At 47.1% G+C, this 27,263-nt stretch overlaps 1 protein-coding gene across 5 annotated transcripts in view; it reads right to left on the reverse strand.

Annotated features, from left to right (window-relative positions):
• The window catches only part of hdlbpb (high density lipoprotein binding protein b), a 644,718-nt gene that overhangs the window by 502,116 nt on the left and 115,339 nt on the right, over positions 1–27,263 (reverse strand). For all 5 annotated transcript variants that reach the window (XM_072493463.1, XM_072493462.1, XM_072493459.1 and 2 more), the window contains exon 5: positions 26,352–26,567. In XM_072493463.1, coding sequence (XP_072349564.1) covers positions 26,352–26,567 — 216 coding nt within the window. The remainder of the gene's footprint in view (positions 1–26,351; positions 26,568–27,263) is intronic.

Raw genomic sequence — 27,263 nt, forward strand, 5'->3', positions numbered from 1 at the left:
ACACAAACACACGCAGAGACATACTCACACAGATACACAAACACACGCAGAGACATACACACACAGGCACACACATACGCATGGACACACACATACACACACCACACAAACATGGACACACATATACACACGGACACACAAACACACGGACACACACACACGGACAGACACACACACACGGACAGACACACACACGCAGAGACATACACACAGACACATAAACACACGCAGACATACACACAGACACACAAACACACGCAGAGACATACACACACAGACACACAAACACACGCAGAGACATACACACAGACACAAAAACACACGCAGAGACATACACACAGACACACAAATACACGCAGAGACATACACACACAGACACACAAACACACGCAGAGACATACACACAGACACAAACACACGCAGAGACATACACACAGACACACAAACACACGCAGAGACATACACACACAGGCACACAAACACACAGAGACATACACAGACACACAAACACACGCAGAAACATACACACACAGATACACAAACACACGCAGAGACATACACACAGACACACAAACACACGCAGAGACATACACAGACAGACACACAAACACACGCAGAGACAGACACACAAACACACGCAGAGACATACACACAGACACACAAACACACGCAGGGACATACACACCGACACACAAACACACATAGAGACATACACACAGACACACAAACACACGCAGAGACATACACACAGACACAAGCACACACAGAGACATACACACACAGACACACAAACTCACGCAGAGACATACACACAGACACACAAACACACACAGAGACATACACACACAGACACACAAACACACGCAGAGACATACACACAGACACACAAACACACGCAGAGACATACACACACAGAGACACAAACACACGCAGAGACATACACATACAGACACACAAACACACGCAGACATACACACACAGACACAGAAACACACAGAGACATACACACACAGACACACAAACACACGCAGAGACATACACACACAGGCACACAAACACACAGAGACATACACACACAGACACACAAACACACGCAGAAACATACACACAGATACACAAACACACGCAGAGACATACACACAGACACACAAACACATGCAGAGACATACACAGACAGACACACAAACACACGCAGAGACAGACACACAAACACACGCAGAGACATACACACAGAGACACAAACACACGCAGGGACATACACACCGACACACAAACACACGCAGAGACATACACACACAGACACACAAACACACGCAGAGACATACACACAGACACACAAACACACACAGAGACATACACACAGACACACAAACACACATAGTGACATACACACAGACACACACACACACGCAGAGACATACACACAGACACAAGCACACACAGAGACAGAGACACACAGACACACAAACACACGCAGAGACATACACACAGACACACAAACACACACAGAGACATACACACACAGACACACAAACACACGCAGAGACATACACACAGACACACAAACACACGCAGAGACATACACACACAGAGACACAAACACACGCAGAGACATACACACACAGACACACAATCACACGAAGAGACATACACACAGACACACAAACACACAAACACACGCAGAGACATACACACAGACACACAAACACAGGCAGAGACATACTCACACAGATACACACACAGGCACACACATACGCATGGACACACACATACACACACCACACAAACATGGACACACATATACACACGGACACACAAACACACGGACACACACACACGGACAGACACACACACGGACAGACACACACACGCAGAGGCATACACACAGACACATAAACACACGCAGACATACACACAGACACACAAACATACGCAGAGACATACACACACAGACACACAAACACACGCAGAGACATACACACAGACACAAAAACACACGCAGAGACATACACACAGACACACAAATACACGCAGAGACATACACACACAGACACACAAACACACGCAGGGACATACACACAGACACAAACACACGCAGAGACATACACACACAGACACACAAACACACGCAGAGACATACACACAGACACAAACACACGCAGAGACATACACACACAGACACACAAACACACACAGAGACATAAACACACAGAGACACAAACACACACAGACATACACACAAACACACGCAGAGACATACACACACAGAGACAAAAACACACGCAGAGACATACACTCAGAGACACAAACACACAGGGACATACACACAGACACACAAACACACACAGAGACATACACACACAGACACACAAACACACACAGAGACATACACACACAGACACACAAACACACGCAGAGACATACACACACAGGCACACAAACACACGCAGAGACATACACACACAGAGACACAAACACACGCAGAGACATACACACACAGACACACAAACACACGCAGAGACATACACACAGACACACAAATACACGCAGAGACATACACACACAGACACACAAACACATGCAGAGACATACACACACAGACACACAAACACACGCAGAGACATACATACAGACACACAAACACACACAGAGACATACACACACAGACACACAAATACACGCAGAGACACACACACAGAGGCACAAACACACACAGAGACATACACACAGACACACAAACACACGCAGAGACATACACACACAGACACACAAACACACACAGAGACATACACACACAGACACACAAACACACGCAGAGACATACACACACAGGCACACAAACACACACAGAGACATACACACACAGACACACAAACACACGCAGGGACATACACACACAGACACACAAACACACACAGAGACATACACACACAGACACACAAACACACACAGAGACATACACACACACACACACAAACACACACAGAGACATACACACACAGACACACAAACACACGCAGAGACATACACACACAGACACACAAACACACACAGAGACATACACACACAGACACAAACACACGCAGGGACATACACACACAGACACACAAACACACACAGAGACACACACACACACGCAGGGACATACACACAGACACAAACACACGCAGAGACATACACACACAGACACACAAACACACACAGAGACATACACACACAGAGACACAAACACACACAGACATACACACAAACACACGCAGAGACATACACACACAGAGACAAAAACACACGCAGAGACATACACACACAGACACACAAATACACGCAGAGACACACACACAGAGGCACAAACACACACAGAGACATACACACAGACACACAAACACACGCAGAGACATACACACACAGACACACAAACACACACAGAGACATACACACACAGACACACAAACACACGCAGAGACATACACACACAGGCACACAAACACACACAGAGACATACACACACAGACACACAAACACACGCAGGGACATACACACACAGACACACACACACACGCAGGGACATACACACAGACACAAACACACGCAGGGACATACACACAGACACACAAACACACACAGAGACATACACACACAGACACACAAACACACACAGAGACATACACACACAGACACACAAACACACGCAGAGACATACACACACAGGCACACAAACACACGCAGAGACATACACACACAGAGACACAAACACACGCAGACATACACACACAGACACACAAACACACGCAGAGACATACACACAGACACACAAATACACGCAGAGACATACACACACAGACACACAAACACATGCAGAGACATACACACACAGACACACAAACACACGCAGAGACATACACACAGACACACAAACACACACAGAGACATACACACACAGACACAAATACACGCAGACACACACACAGAGGCACAAACACACACAGAGACATACACACAGACACACAAACACACGCAGAGACATACACACACAGACACACAAACACACGCAGAGACATACACACACAGACACACAAACACACGCAGAGACATACACACACAGACACACAAACACAGGCAGAGACATACTCACACAGATACACACACAGGCACACACATACGCATGGACACACACATACACACACCACACAAACATGGACACACATATACACACGGACACACAAACACACGGACACACACACGGACAGACACACACACACGGACAGACACACACACGCAGAGACATACACACAGACACATAAACACACGCAGACATACACACAGACACACAAACACACGCAGAGACATACACACACAGACACACAAACACGCGCAGAGACATACACACAGACACACAAACACACGCAGAGACATACACACACAGAGAGACAAACACACGCAGAGACATACACACACAGACACACAAACACACGCAGAGACATACACACACAGACACACAAACACACAGAGACATACACACACAGACACACAAACACACGCAGAGACATACACACACAGGCACACAAACACACAGAGACATACACACACAGACACACAAACACACGCAGAAACATACACACACAGATACACAAACACACGCAGAGACATACACACAGACACACAAACACACGCAGAGACATACACAGACAGACACACAAACACACGCAGAGACAGACACACAAACACACGCAGAGACATACACACAGACACACAAGCACACGCAGGGACATACACACCGACACACAAACACACGCAGAGACATACACACAGACACACAAACACACGCAGAGACATACACACAGACACACAAACACACATAGAGACATACACACAGACACACAAACACACGCAGAGACATACACACAGACACAAGCACACACAGAGACAAAGACACACAGACACACAAACACACGCAGAGACATACACACAGACACACAAACACACACAGAGACATACACACACAGACACACAAACACACGCAGAGACATACACACAGACACACAAACACACGCAGAGACATACACACACAGAGACACAAACACACGCAGAGACATACACACACAGACACACAATCACACGAAGAGACATACTCACACAGATACACACACAGGCACACACATACGCATGGACACACACATACACACACCACACAAACATGGACACACATATACACACGGACACACAAACACACGGACACTCACACACGGACAGACACACACACACGGACAGACACACACACGCAGAGACATACACACAGACACATAAACACACGCAGACATACACACAGACACACAAACACACGCAGAGACATACACACACAGACACACAAACACACGCAGAGACATACACACAGACACAAAAACACACGCAGAGACATACACACAGACACACAAATACACGCAGAGACATACACACACAGACACACAAACACACGCAGGGACATACACACAGACACAAACACACGCAGAGACATACACACAGAGACACACAAACACACGCAGAGACATACACACAGACACAAACACACGCAGAGACATACACACACAGACACACAAACACACACAGAGACATACACACACAGAGACACAAACACACACAGACATACACACAAACACACGCAGAGACATACACACACACAGACAAAAACACACGCAGAGACATACACACAGAGACACAAACACACGCAGGGACATACACACAGACACACAAACACACACAGAGACATACACACACAGACACACAAACACACACAGAGACATACACACACAGACACACAAACACACGCAGAGACATACACACACAGGCACACAAACACACGCAGAGACATACACACACAGGCACACAAACACACGCAGAGACATACACACACAGACACATAAACACACGCAGAGACATACACACGGACACACAAATACACGCACAGACATACACACACAGACACACAAACACATGCAGAGACATACACACACAGACACACAAACACACGCAGAGACATACACACAGACACACAAACACACACAGAGACATACACACACAGACACACAAATACACGCAGAGACACACACACAGAGGCACAAACACACACAGAGACATACACACACAGACACACAAACACACGCAGAGACATACACACACAGACACACAAACACACGCAGAGACATACACACACAGGCACACAAACACACACAGAGACATACACACACAGACACACAAACACACGCAGGGACATACGCACACAGACACACAAACACACACAGAGACATACACACACAGACACACAAACACACACAGAGACATACACACACACACACACAAACACACACAGAGACATACACACACAGACACACAAACACACGCAGAGACATACACACACAGACACACAAACACACACAGAGACATACACACACAGACACAAACACACGCAGGGACATACACACACAGTCACACAAACACACACAGAGACATACACACACAGACACACAAACACACGCAGGGACATACACACAAACACACACTGAGACATACACACAAACACACGCAGAGACCTACACACACAGACACACAAACACACACACACACAGACACACAAACACACGCAGAGACATACACACACAGACACACAAATACACGCAGAGACATACACACCCAGAGACACAAACACACGCAGAGACATACACACAGACACACAAACACACGCAGAGACATACACACAGACACACAAACACACGCAGAGAAATACACACACACACAAACACACGCAGAGACAGACACACAAACACACGCAGAGACATACACACACAGACACACAAACACACACACACAGACACACAAACACACACACACAGACACACAAACACACAAACACACGCAGAGACAAACACACAAACGCACACACACACAGACACACAAACACACGCAGAGACATACACACACAGACACACAAACACACACACACACAGACACACAAACACACGCAGAGACATACACACACAGACACACAAACACACACACACACAGACACACAAACACACGCAGAGACATACACACAAACACAGTCAGAGACATACACACACAGATACACAAACACACACAGAGACATACACACACAGACACACAAACACACGCAGAGACATACGCACAGACACACAAACACACGCAGAGACATACACAGAGACACACAAACAACCGCAGAGACATACACACACAGACAAACACACGCAGAGACATACACACACACACACAATAACACGCAGAGACATACACACAGACACACAAAAACACGCAGAGACATACACACACAGACACACAGACACACAAACACACGCAGAGACACACACACACAGACAATCACACGCAGAGACATACACACAGACACACAAACACACACAGAGACATACACACAGACACACAAACACACGCAGAGACATACACACAGACACACCAACACTCGCAGAGACTTACACACACAGAGACACAAACACACGCAGAGACATACACACACAGACACACAAACACACGCAGAGACATACTCACACAGATACACAAACACACGCAGAGACATACACACACAGGCACACACATACGCATGGACACACACATACACACACCACACAAACATGGACACACATATACACACGGACACACAAACACACGGACACACACACACGGACAGACACACACACACGGACAGGCACACACACGTAGAGACATACACACAGACACATAAACACACGCAGACATACACACAGACACACAAACACACGCAGAGACATACACACACAGACACACAAACACACGCAGAGACATACACACAGACACAAAAACACACGCAGAGACATACACACAGACACACAAATACACGCAGAGACATACACACACAGACACACAAACACACGCAGAGACATACACACAGACACAAACACACGCAGAGACATACACACACAGACACACAAACACACGCAGAGACATACACACACAGGCACACAAACACACAGAGACATACACAGACACACAAACACACGCAGAAACATACACACACAGATACACAAACACACGCAGAGACATACACACAGACACACAAACACACGCAGAGACATACACAGACAGACACACAAACACACGCAGAGACAGACACACAAACACACGCAGAGACATACACACAGACACACAAACACACGCAGGGACATACACACCGACACACAAACACACATAGAGACATACACACAGACACACAAACACACGCAGAGACATACACACAGACACAAGCACACACAGAGACATACACACACAGACACACAAACTCACGCAGAGACATACACACAGACACACAAACACACACAGAGACATACACACACAGACATACAAACACACGCAGAGACATACACACAGACACACAAACACACGCAGAGACATACACACACAGAGACACAAACACACGCAGAGACATACACATACAGACACACAAACACACGCAGACATACACACACAGACACAGAAACACACAGAGACATACACACACAGACACACAAACACACGCAGAGACATACACACACAGGCACACAAACACACAGAGACATACACACACAGACACACAAACACACGCAGAAACATACACACAGATACACAAACACACGCAGAGACATACACACAGACACACAAACACACGCAGAGACATACACAGACAGACACACAAACACACGCAGAGACAGACACACAAACACACGCAGAGACATACACACAGACACACAAACACACGCAGGGACATACACACCGGCACACAAACACACGCAGAGACATACACACACAGACACACAAACACACGCAGAGACATACACACAGACACACAAACACACACAGAGACATACACACAGACACACAAACACACATAGAGACATACACACAGACACACACACACACGCAGAGACATACACACAGACACAAGCACACACAGAGACAGAGACACACAGACACACAAACACACGCAGAGACATACACACAGACACACAAACACACACAGAGACATACACACACAGACACACAAACACACGCAGAGACATACACACAGACACACAAACACATGCAGAGACATACACACACAGAGACACAAACACACGCAGAGACATACACACACAGACACACAATCACACGAAGAGACATACACACAGACACACAAACACACAAACACACGCAGAGACATACACACAGACACACAAACACACGCAGAGACATACACACACAGACACACAAACACAGGCAGAGACATACTCACACAGATACACACACAGGCACACACATACGCATGGACACACACATACACACACCACACAAACATGGACACACATATACACACGGACACACAAACACACGGACACACACACACGGACAGACACACACACGGACGGACACACACACGCAGAGGCATACACACAGACACATAAACACACGCAGACATACACACAGACACACAAACATACGCAGAGACATACACACACAGACACACAAACACACGCAGAGACATACACACAGACACAAAAACACACGCAGAGACATACACACAGACACACAAATACACGCAGAGACATACACACACAGACACACAAACACACGCAGGGACATACACACAGACACAAACACACGCAGAGACATACACACACAGACACACAAACACACGCAGAGACATACACACAGACACAAACACACGCAGAGACATACACACACAGACACACAAACACACACAGAGACATACACACACAGAGACACAAACACACACAGACATACACACAAACACACGCAGAGACATACACACACAGAGACAAAAACACACGCAGAGACATACACTCAGAGACACAAACACACACAGGGACATACACACAGACACACAAACACACACAGAGACATACACACACAGACACACAAACACACACAGAGACATACACACACAGACACACAAACACACGCAGAGACATACACACACAGGCACACAAACACACGCAGAGACATACACACACAGAGACACAAACACACGCAGAGACATACACACACAGACACACAAACACACGCAGAGACATACACACAGACACACAAATACACGCAGAGACATACACACACAGACACACAAACACATGCAGAGACATACACACACAGACACACAAACACACGCAGAGACATACATACAGACACACAAACACACACAGAGACATACACACACAGACACACAAATACACGTAGAGACACACACACAGAGGCACAAACACACACAGAGACATACACACAGACACACAAACACACGCAGAGACATACACACACAGACACACAAACACACGCAGAGACATACACACACAGACACACAAACACACGCAGAGACATACACACAGACACAAACACACGCAGAGACATACACACACAGACACACAAACACAGGCAGAGACATACTCACACAGATACACACACAGGCACACACATACGCATGGACACACACATACACACACCACACAAACATGGACACACATATACACACGGACACACAAACACACGGACACACACACACGGACAGACACACACACGGACAGACACACACACGCAGAGGCATACACACAGACACATAAACACACGCAGACATACACACAGACACACAAACATACGCAGAGACATACACACACAGACACACAAACACACGCAGAGACATACACACAGACACAAAAACACACGCAGAGACATACACACAGACACACAAATACACGCAGAGACATACACACACAGACACACAAACACACGCAGGGACATACACACAGACACAAACACACGCAGAGACATACACACACAGACACACAAACACACGCAGAGACATACACACAGACACAAACACACGCAGAGACATACACACACAGACACACAAACACAGGCAGAGACATACTCACACAGATACACACACAGGCACACACATACGCATGGACACACACATACACACACCACACAAACATGGACACACATATACACACGGACACACAAACACACGGACACACACACACGGACAGACACACACACGGACAGACACACACACGCAGAGGCATACACACAGACACATAAACACACGCAGACATACACACAGACACACAAACATACGCAGAGACATACACACACAGACACACAAACACACGCAGAGACATACACACAGACACAAAAACACACGCAGAGACATACACACAGACACACAAATACACGCAGAGACATACACACACAGACACACAAACACACGCAGGGACATACACACAGACACAAACACACGCAGAGACATACACACACAGACACACAAACACACGCAGAGACATACACACAGACACAAACACACGCAGAGACATACACACACAGACACACAAACACACACAGAGACATAAACACACAGAGACACAAACACACACAGACATACACACAAACACACGCAGAGACATACACACACAGAGACAAAAACACACGCAGAGACATACACTCAGAGACACAAACACACAGGGACATACACACAGACACACAAACACACACAGAGACATACACACACAGACACACAAACACACACAGAGACATACACACACAGACACACAAACACACGCAGAGACATACACACACAGGCACACAAACACACGCAGAGACATACACACACAGAGACACAAACACACGCAGAGACATACACACACAGACACACAAACACACGCAGAGACATACACACAGACACACAAATACACGCAGAGACATACACACACAGACACACAAACACATGCAGAGACATACACACACAGACACACAAACACACGCAGAGACATACATACAGACACACAAACACACACAGAGACATACACACACAGACACACAAATACACGCAGAGACACACACACAGAGGCACAAACACACACAGAGACATACACACAGACACACAAACACACGCAGAGACATACACACACAGACACACAAACACACACAGAGACATACACACACAGACACACAAACACACGCAGAGACATACACACACAGGCACACAAACACACACAGAGACATACACACACAGACACACAAACACACGCAGGGACATACACACACAGACACACAAACACACAGAGACATACACACACAGACACACAAACACACACAGAGACATACACACACACACACACAAACACACACAGAGACATACACACACAGACACACAAACACACGCAGAGACATACACACACAGACACACAAACACACACAGAGACATACACACACAGACACAAACACACGCAGGGACATACACACACAGACACACAAACACACACAGAGACACACACACACACGCAGGGACATACACACAGACACAAACACACGCAGAGACATACACACACAGACACACAAACACACACAGAGGCATACACACACAGAGACACAAACACACACAGACATACACACAAACACACGCAGAGACATACACACACAGAGACAAAAACACACGCAGAGACATACACACACAGACACACAAATACACGCAGAGACACACACACAGAGGCACAAACACACACAGAGACATACACACAGACACACAAACACACGCAGAGACATACACACACAGACACACAAACACACACAGAGACATACACACACAGACACACAAACACACGCAGAGACATACACACACAGGCACACAAACACACAGAGACATACACACACAGACACACAAACACACGCAGGGACATACACACACAGACACACACACACACGCAGGGACATACACACAGACACAAACACACGCAGGGACATACACACAGACACACAAACACACACAGAGACATACACACACAGACACACAAACACACACAGAGACATACACACACAGACACACAAACACACGCAGAGACATACACACACAGGCACACAAACACACGCAGAGACATACACACACAGAGACACAAACACACGCAGACATACACACACAGACACACAAACACACGCAGAGACATACACACAGACACACAAATACACGCAGAGACATACACACACAGACACACAAACACATGCAGAGACATACACACACAGACACACAAACACACGCAGAGACATACACACAGACACACAAACACACACAGAGACATACACACACAGACACAAATACACGCAGACACACACACAGAGGCACAAACACACACAGAGACATACACACAGACACACAAACACACGCAGAGACATACACACACAGACACACAAACACACGCAGAGACATACACACACAGACACACAAACACACGCAGAGACATACACACACAGACACACAAACACAGGCAGAGACATACTCACACAGATACACACACAGGCACACACATACGCATGGACACACACATACACACACCACACAAACATGGACACACATATACACACGGACACACAAACACACGGACACACACACGGACAGACACACACACACGGACAGACACACACACGCAGAGACATACACACAGACACATAAACACACGCAGACATACACACAGACACACAAACACACGCAGAGACATACACACACAGACACACAAACACGCGCAGAGACATACACACAGACACACAAACACACGCAGAGACATACACACACAGAGAGACAAACACACGCAGAGACATACACACACAGACACACAAACACACGCAGAGACATACACACACAGACACACAAACACACAGAGACATACACACACAGACACACAAACACACGCAGAGACATACACACACAGGCACACAAACACACAGAGACATACACACACAGACACACAAACACACGCAGAAACATACACACACAGATACACAAACACACGCAGAGACATACACACAGACACACAAACACACGCAGAGACATACACAGACAGACACACAAACACACGCAGAGACAGACACACAAACACACGCAGAGACATACACACAGACACACAAGCACACGCAGGGACATACACACCGACACACAAACACACGCAGAGACATACACACAGACACACAAACACACGCAGAGACATACACACAGACACACAAACACACATAGAGACATACACACAGACACACAAACACACGCAGAGACATACACACAGACACAAGCACACACAGAGACAAAGACACACAGACACACAAACACACGCAGAGACATACACACAGACACACAAACACACACAGAGACATACACACACAGACACACAAACACACGCAGAGACATACACACAGACACACAAACACACGCAGAGACATACACACACAGAGACACAAACACACGCAGAGACATACACACACAGACACACAATCACACGAAGAGACATACTCACACAGATACACACACAGGCACACACATACGCATGGACACACACATACACACACCACACAAACATGGACACACATATACACACGGACACACAAACACACGGACACTCACACACGGACAGACACACACACACGGACAGACACACACACGCAGAGACATACACACAGACACATAAACACACGCAGACATACACACAGACACACAAACACACGCAGAGACATACACACACAGACACACAAACACACGCAGAGACATACACACAGACACAAAAACACACGCAGAGACATACACACAGACACACAAATACACGCAGAGACATACACACACAGACACACAAACACACGCAGGGACATACACACAGACACAAACACACGCAGAGACATACACACACAGACACACAAACACACGCAGAGACATACACACAGACACAAACACACGCAGAGACATACACACACAGACACACAAACACACACAGAGACATACACACACAGAGACACAAACACACACAGACATACACACAAACACACGCAGAGACATACACACACACAGACAAAAACACACGCAGAGACATACACACAGAGACACAAACACACGCAGGGACATACACACAGACACACAAACACACACAGAGACATACACACACAGACACACAAACACACACAGAGACATACACACACAGACACACAAACACACGCAGAGACATACACACACAGGCACACAAACACACGCAGAGACATACACACACAGGCACACAAACACACGCAGAGACATACACACACAGACACATAAACACACGCAGAGACATACACACGGACACACAAATACACGCACAGACATACACACACAGACACACAAACACATGCAGAGACATACACACACAGACACACAAACACACGCAGAGACATACACACAGACACACAAACACACACAGAGACATACACACACAGACACACAAATACACGCAGAGACACACACACAGAGGCACAAACACACACAGAGACATACACACACAGACACACAAACACACGCAGAGACATACACACACAGACACACAAACACACGCAGAGACATACACACACAGGCACACAAACACACACAGAGACATACACACACAGACACACAAACACACGCAGGGACATACGCACACAGACACACAAACACACACAGAGACATACACACACAGACACACAAACACACACAGAGACATACACACACACACACACAAACACACACAGAGACATACACACACAGACACACAAACACACGCAGAGACATACACACACAGACACACAAACACACACAGAGACATACACACACAGACACAAACACACGCAGGGACATACACACACAGTCACACAAACACACACAGAGACATACACACACAGACACACAAACACACGCAGGGACATACACACAAACACACACTGAGACATACACACAAACACACGCAGAGACCTACACACACAGACACACAAACACACACACACACAGACACACAAACACACGCAGAGACATACACACACAGACACACAAATACACGCAGAGACATACACACCCAGAGACACAAACACACGCAGAGACATACACACAGACACACAAACACACGCAGAGACATACACACAGACACACAAACACACGCAGAGAAATACACACACACACAAACACACGCAGAGACAGACACACAAACACACGCAGAGACATACACACACAGACACACAAACACACACACACAGACACACAAACACACACACACAGACACACAAACACACAAACACACGCAGAGACAAACACACAAACGCACACACACACAGACACACAAACACACGCAGAGACATACACACACAGACACACAAACACACACACACACAGACACACAAACACACGCAGAGACATACACACACAGACACACAAACACACACACACACAGACACACAAACACACGCAGAGACATACACACAAACACAGTCAGAGACATACACACACAGATACACAAACACACACAGAGACATACACACACAGACACACAAACACACGCAGAGACATACGCACAGACACACAAACACACGCAGAGACATACACAGAGACACACAAACAACCGCAGAGACATACACACACAGACAAACACACGCAGAGACATACACACACACACACAATAACACGCAGAGACATACACACAGACACACAAAAACACGCAGAGACATACACACACAGACACACAGACACACAAACACACGCAGAGACACACACACACAGACAATCACACGCAGAGACATACACACAGACACACAAACACACACAGAGACATACACACAGACACACAAACACACGCAGAGACATACACACAGACACACCAACACTCGCAGAGACATACACACACAGAGACACAAACACACGCAGAGACATACACACACAGACACACAAACACACGCAGAGACATACTCACACAGATACACAAACACACGCAGAGACATACACACACAGGCACACACATACGCATGGACACACACATACACACACCACACAAACATGGACACACATATACACACGGACACACAAACACACGGACACACACACACGGACAGACACACACACACGGACAGGCACACACACGCAGAGACATACACACAGACACATAAACACACGCAGACATACACACAGACACACAAACACACGCAGAGACATACACACACAGACACACAAACACACGCAGAGACATACACACAGACACAAAAACACACGCAGAGACATACACACAGACACACAAATACACGCAGAGACATACACACACAGACACACAAACACACGCAGAGACATACACACAGACACAAACACACGCAGAGACATACACACACAGACACACAAACACACGCAGAGACATACACACACAGGCACACAAACACACAGAGACATACACAGACACACAAACACACGCAGAAACATACACACACAGATACACAAACACACGCAGAGACATACACACAGACACACAAACACACGCAGAGACATACACAGACAGACACACAAACACACGCAGAGACAGACACACAAACACACGCAGAGACATACACACAGACACACAAACACACGCAGGGACATACACACCGACACACAAACACACATAGAGACATACACACAGACACACAAACACACGCAGAGACATACACACAGACACAAGCACACACAGAGACATACACACACAGACACACAAACTCACGCAGAGACATACACACAGACACACAAACACACACAGAGACATACACACACAGACATACAAACACACGCAGAGACATACACACAGACACACAAACACACGCAGAGACATACACACACAGAGACACAAACACACGCAGAGACATACACATACAGACACACAAACACACGCAGACATACACACACAGACACAGAAACACACAGAGACATACACACACAGACACACAAACACACGCAGAGACATACACACACAGGCACACAAACACACAGAGACATACACACACAGACACACAAACACACGCAGAAACATACACACAGATACACAAACACACGCAGAGACATACACACAGACACACAAACACACGCAGAGACATACACAGACAGACACACAAACACACGCAGAGACAGACACACAAACACACGCAGAGACATACACACAGACACACAAACACACGCAGGGACATACACACCGGCACACAAACACACGCAGAGACATACACACACAGACACACAAACACACGCAGAGACATACACACAGACACACAAACACACACAGAGACATACACACAGACACACAAACACACATAGAGACATACACACAGACACACACACACACGCAGAGACATACACACAGACACAAGCACACACAGAGACAGAGACACACAGACACACAAACACACGCAGAGACATACACACAGACACACAAACACACACAGAGACATACACACACAGACACACAAACACACGCAGAGACATACACACAGACACACAAACACACGCAGAGACATACACACACAGAGACACAAACACACGCAGAGACATACACACACAGACACACAATCACACGAAGAGACATACACACAGACACACAAACACACAAACACACGCAGAGACATACACACAGACACACAAACACACGCAGAGACATACACACACAGACACACAAACACAGGCAGAGACATACTCACACAGATACACACACAGGCACACACATACGCATGGACACACACATACACACACCACACAAACATGGACACACATATACACACGGACACACAAACACACGGACACACACACACGGACAGACACACACACGGACGGACACACACACGCAGAGGCATACACACAGACACATAAACACACGCAGACATACACACAGACACACAAACATACGCAGAGACATACACACACAGACACACAAACACACGCAGAGACATACACACAGACACAAAAACACACGCAGAGACATACACACAGACACACAAATACACGCAGAGACATACACACACAGACACACAAACACACGCAGGGACATACACACAGACACAAACACACGCAGAGACATACACACACAGACACACAAACACACGCAGAGACATACACACAGACACAAACACACGCAGAGACATACACACACAGACACACAAACACACACAGAGACATACACACACAGAGACACAAACACACACAGACATACACACAAACACACGCAGAGACATACACACACAGAGACAAAAACACACGCAGAGACATACACTCAGAGACACAAACACACACAGGGACATACACACAGACACACAAACACACACAGAGACATACACACACAGACACACAAACACACACAGAGACATACACACACAGACACACAAACACACGCAGAGACATACACACACAGGCACACAAACACACGCAGAGACATACACACACAGAGACACAAACACACGCAGAGACATACACACACAGACACACAAACACACGCAGAGACATACACACAGACACACAAATACACGCAGAGACATACACACACAGACACACAAACACATGCAGAGACATACACACACAGACACACAAACACACGCAGAGACATACATACAGACACACAAACACACACAGAGACATACACACACAGACACACAAATACACGCAGAGACACACACACAGAGGCACAAACACACACAGAGACATACACACAGACACACAAACACACGCAGAGACATACACACACAGACACACAAACACACGCAGAGACATACACACACAGACACACAAACACACGCAGAGACATACACACACAGGCACACAAACACACACAGAGACATACACACACAGACACACAAACACACGCAGGGACATACACACACAGACACACAAACACACACAGAGACATACACACACACACACACAAACACACACAGAGACATACACACACAGACACACAAACACACGCAGAGACATACACACACAGACACACAAGCACACACAGAGACATACACACACAGACACAAACACACGCAGGGACATACACACACAGACACACAAACACACACAGAGACACACACACACACGCAGGGACATACACACAGACACAAACACACGCAGAGACATACACACACAGACACACAAACACACACCGAGACATACACACACAGAGACACAAACACACACAGACATACACACAAACACACGCAGAGACATACACACCCAGAGACACAAACACACGCAGAGACATACACACAGACACACAAACACACGCAGAGACATACACACAGACACACAAACACACGCAGAGAAATACACACACACACAAACACACGCAGAGACAGACACACAAACACACGCAGAGACATACACACACAGACACACAAACACACACACACAGACACACAAACACACACACACAGACACACAAACACACAAACACACGCAGAGACAAACACACAAACGCACACACACACAGACACACAAACACACGCAGAGACATACACACACAGACACACAAACACACACACACACAGACACACAAACACACGCAGAGACATACACACACAGACACACAAACACACACACACACAGACACACAAACACACGCAGAGACATACACACAAACACAGTCAGAGACATACACACACAGATACACAAACACACACAGAGACATACACACACAGACACACAAACACACGCAGAGACATACGCACAGACACACAAACACACGCAGAGACATACACAGAGACACACAAACAACCGCAGAGACATACACACACAGACAAACACACGCAGAGACATACACACACACACACAATAACACGCAGAGACATACACACAGACACACAAAAACACGCAGAGACATACACACACAGACACACAGACACACAAACACACGCAGAGACACACACACACAGACAATCACACGCAGAGACATACACACAGACACACAAACACACACAGAGACATACACACAGACACACAAACACACGCAGAGACATACACACAGACACACCAACACTCGCAGAGACATACACACACAGAGACACAAACACACGCAGAGACATACACACACAGACACACAAACACACGCAGAGACATACTCACACAGATACACAAACACACGCAGAGACATACACACACAGGCACACACATACGCATGGACACACACATACACACACCACACAAACATGGACACACATATACACACGGACACACAAACACACGGACACACACACACGGACAGACACACACACACGGACAGGCACACACACGCAGAGACATACACACAGACACATAAACACACGCAGACATACACACAGACACACAAACACACGCAGAGACATACACACACAGACACACAAACACACGCAGAGACATACACACAGACACAAAAACACACGCAGAGACATACACACAGACACACAAATACACGCAGAGACATACACACACAGACACACAAACACACGCAGAGACATACACACAGACACAAACACACGCAGAGACATACACACACAGACACACAAACACACGCAGAGACATACACACACAGGCACACAAACACACAGAGACATACACAGACACACAAACACACGCAGAAACATACACACACAGATACACAAACACACGCAGAGACATACACACAGACACACAAACACACGCAGAGACATACACAGACAGACACACAAACACACGCAGAGACAGACACACAAACACACGCAGAGACATACACACAGACACACAAACACACGCAGGGACATACACACCGACACACAAACACACATAGAGACATACACACAGACACACAAACACACGCAGAGACATACACACAGACACAAGCACACACAGAGACATACACACACAGACACACAAACTCACGCAGAGACATACACACAGACACACAAACACACACAGAGACATACACACACAGACATACAAACACACGCAGAGACATACACACAGACACACAAACACACGCAGAGACATACACACACAGAGACACAAACACACGCAGAGACATACACATACAGACACACAAACACACGCAGACATACACACACAGACACAGAAACACACAGAGACATACACACACAGACACACAAACACACGCAGAGACATACACACACAGGCACACAAACACACAGAGACATACACACACAGACACACAAACACACGCAGAAACATACACACAGATACACAAACACACGCAGAGACATACACACAGACACACAAACACACGCAGAGACATACACAGACAGACACACAAACACACGCAGAGACAGACACACAAACACACGCAGAGACATACACACAGACACACAAACACACGCAGGGACATACACACCGGCACACAAACACACGCAGAGACATACACACACAGACACACAAACACACGCAGAGACATACACACAGACACACAAACACACACAGAGACATACACACAGACACACAAACACACATAGAGACATACACACAGACACACACACACACGCAGAGACATACACACAGACACAAGCACACACAGAGACAGAGACACACAGACACACAAACACACGCAGAGACATACACACAGACACACAAACACACACAGAGACATACACACACAGACACACAAACACACGCAGAGACATACACACAGACACACAAACACACGCAGAGACATACACACACAGAGACACAAACACACGCAGAGACATACACACACAGACACACAATCACACGAAGAGACATACACACAGACACACAAACACACAAACACACGCAGAGACATACACACAGACACACAAACACACGCAGAGACATACACACACAGACACACAAACACAGGCAGAGACATACTCACACAGATACACACACAGGCACACACATACGCATGGACACACACATACACACACCACACAAACATGGACACACATATACACACGGACACACAAACACACGGACACACACACACGGACAGACACACACACGGACGGACACACACACGCAGAGGCATACACACAGACACATAAACACACGCAGACATACACACAGACACACAAACATACGCAGAGACATACACACACAGACACACAAACACACGCAGAGACATACACACAGACACAAAAACACACGCAGAGACATACACACAGACACACAAATACACGCAGAGACATACACACACAGACACACAAACACACGCAGGGACATACACACAGACACAAACACACGCAGAGACATACACACACAGACACACAAACACACGCAGAGACATACACACAGACACAAACACACGCAGAGACATACACACACAGACACACAAACACACACAGAGACATACACACACAGAGACACAAACACACACAGACATACACACAAACACACGCAGAGACATACACACACAGAGACAAAAACACACGCAGAGACATACACTCAGAGACACAAACACACACAGGGACATACACACAGACACACAAACACACACAGAGACATACACACACAGACACACAAACACACACAGAGACATACACACACAGACACACAAACACACGCAGAGACATACACACACAGGCACACAAACACACGCAGAGACATACACACACAGAGACACAAACACACGCAGAGACATACACACACAGACACACAAACACACGCAGAGACATACACACAGACACACAAATACACGCAGAGACATACACACACAGACACACAAACACATGCAGAGACATACACACACAGACACACAAACACACGCAGAGACATACATACAGACACACAAACACACACAGAGACATACACACACAGACACACAAATACACGCAGAGACACACACACAGAGGCACAAACACACACAGAGACATACACACAGACACACAAACACACGCAGAGACATACACACACAGACACACAAACACACGCAGAGACATACACACACAGACACACAAACACACGCAGAGACATACACACACAGGCACACAAACACACACAGAGACATACACACACAGACACACAAACACACGCAGGGACATACACACACAGACACACAAACACACACAGAGACATACACACACACACACACAAACACACACAGAGACATACACACACAGACACACAAACACACGCAGAGACATACACACACAGACACACAAGCACACACAGAGACATACACACACAGACACAAACACACGCAGGGACATACACACACAGACACACAAACACACACAGAGACACACACACACACGCAGGGACATACACACAGACACAAACACACGCAGAGACATACACACACAGACACACAAACACACACCGAGACATACACACACAGAGACACAAACACACACAGACATACACACAAACACACGCAGAGACATACACACACAGAGACAAAAACACACGCAGAGACATACACTCAGAGACACAAACACACGCAGGGACATACACACAGACACACAAACACACACAGAGACATACACACACAGACACACAAACACACACAGAGACATACACACACAGACACACAAACACACGCAGAGACATACACACACAGGCACACAAACACACGCAGAGACATACACACACAGAGACACAAACACACGCAGACATACACACACAGACACACAAACACACGCAGAGACATACACACAGACACACAAATACACGCAGAGACATACACACACAGACACACAAACACATGCAGAGACATACACACACAGACACACAAACACACGCAGAGACATACACACAGACACACAAACACACACAGAGACATACACACACAGACACACAAATACACGCAGACACACACACAGAGGCACAAACACACACAGAGACATACACACAGACACACAAACACACGCAGAGACATACACACACAGACACACAAACACACGCAGAGACATACACACACAGACACACAAACACACGCAGAGACATACACACACAGGCACACAAACACACACAGAGACATACACACACAGACACACAAACACACGCAGGGACATACACACACAGACACACAAACACACACAGAGACATACACACACAGACACACAAACACACACACAGAGACATACACACACACACACACAAACACACACAGAGACATACACACACAGACACACAAACACACGCAGAGACATACACACACAGACACACAAACACACACAGAGACATACACACACAGACACAAACACACGCAGGGACATACACACACAGACACACAAACACACACAGAGACATACACACACAAACACACGCAGGGACATACACACAAATACACACAGAGACATACACACAAACACACGCAGAGACATACACACACAGACACACAAACACACACACACACAGACACACAAACACACGCAGAGACATACACACACAGACACACAAATACACGCAGAGACAGACACACCCAGAGACACAAACACACACAGAGACATACACACAGACACACAAACACACGCAGAGACATACACACAGACACACAAACACACGCAGAGAAATACACACACACACAAACACATGCAGAGACATACACACAAACACACGCAGAGACATACACACACAGACACACAAACACACACACACAGACACACAAACACACACACAGACACACAAACACACGCAGAGACGTACACACACAGACACACAAACACACACAGACACACAAACACACGCAGAGACATACACACAAACGCACACACACACAGACACACAAACACACGCAGAGACATACACACACAGACACACAAACACACACACACACAGACACACAAACACACGCAGAGACATACACACACAGACACACAAACACACACACACACAGACACACAAACACACGCAGAGACATACACACAAACACAGGCAGAGACATACACAGATACACAAACACACACAGAGACATACACACACAGACACACAAACACACACAGAGACATACACACACAGACACAAACACGCACAGAGACATACACACACAGACACACAAACACACGCAGAGACATACTCACACAGACACACAAACACACGCAGAGACATACACACAGACACACAAACACACGCAGAGACATACACAGAGACACACAAACAACCGCAGAGACATACACACACAGACACACAAACACACGCAGAGACATACTCACACACACACAATAACACACAGAGACATACACACACAGACACACAAACACACGCAGAGACATACACACACAGACACACAAACACACGCAGAGACATACACACAGACACACAAACACACGCAGAGACATACACACACAGACAAACACACGCAGAGACATACACACACAGACACACAAACACACGCAGAGACATACACACACAGACACACAAACACACGCAGAGACATACTCACACAGATACACACACAGGCACACACATACGCATGGACACACACATACACACACCACACAAACATGGACACACATATACACACGGACACACATACACACGGACACACACTCACGGACAGACACACACACGGACAAACACACGGGCACAGAACAGGGAGGCACTAATCTTGACGGCTGACCTGGGTCTGAAGCCGAGCCACGATTTCCTTCCTTGCCTTCATAACAGAGTCGAGTTTGCCAGTCACCATGATGGACAGGCCCTGGTCTTTGGCCAGCGAGAGCTCAATGTGGGCCCCCGTCTTCTGCATGATGTCCAGGCACACCTTCGCCTCCTCGCCTTCGCCAAACTGACTGTTGTCCTTGTACCTGCGCTCCTCCAGAGGGACGTGAAACACCTGGGGGGGAGGGGGAAGAGGCAAAGAGACAGATAACACCCGGCGTGCTCACCCTCCTGTAGCGCGGTGGGTAAAACGCTGAGGTCAGGAGTAACAATCCACCGTGATGGAAAAATCTGCAACCAAAAACCTGTTTGATATAAAAGTAATTGCGAAGCTGTTGGATCATCTCTACAACCCAGTGACTTTTTTTTCCCCCAATTAAGGGGCAATTTAGCGGGGCCATTCCCACCTCCCCCGCATATCTTTGGGGTGTGGAGGGGGGGGGGGGGGGTGAGACCCACGCAGACACGGGGAGAATGTGCGAACCCCACACGGACCGTGACCCCGGGGCTGGGATCGAACCCGGGTCCTCGGCGACGTGAGGCAGCAGTGCTAACCCCCTGCGCCGCCCTGAGGGAAGAAAACCTAACCATCTGTGATGAATGTAGGCATTTCAGATATATTGGGCGAGATTCTCCACTCCCAAGCCGGTTGGGAGAACCGCCTGGGCCGCCAAACTTTCCGGGGACGCCGGTCCGACGCCCTCCCGCGATTCTCCCGAGCGGCGGGAACGGCCCGGTCGGGTTTCGCAGGCCGGAGACACCCAAAATGGCGATTCTCCGGCACCCCCGCGACTCTGAGGCCCGGATGGGCCGAGCGGCCAGGCCAAAACGGCAGGTTCCCCCCCGGCGCCGTCCGCACCTGGTCGCTGCA

The sequence above is a fragment of the Scyliorhinus torazame genome, chromosome 31 (assembly GCF_047496885.1).
Source record: "Scyliorhinus torazame isolate Kashiwa2021f chromosome 31, sScyTor2.1, whole genome shotgun sequence".
NCBI classification, from domain to species: domain Eukaryota; kingdom Metazoa; phylum Chordata; class Chondrichthyes; order Carcharhiniformes; family Scyliorhinidae; genus Scyliorhinus; species Scyliorhinus torazame.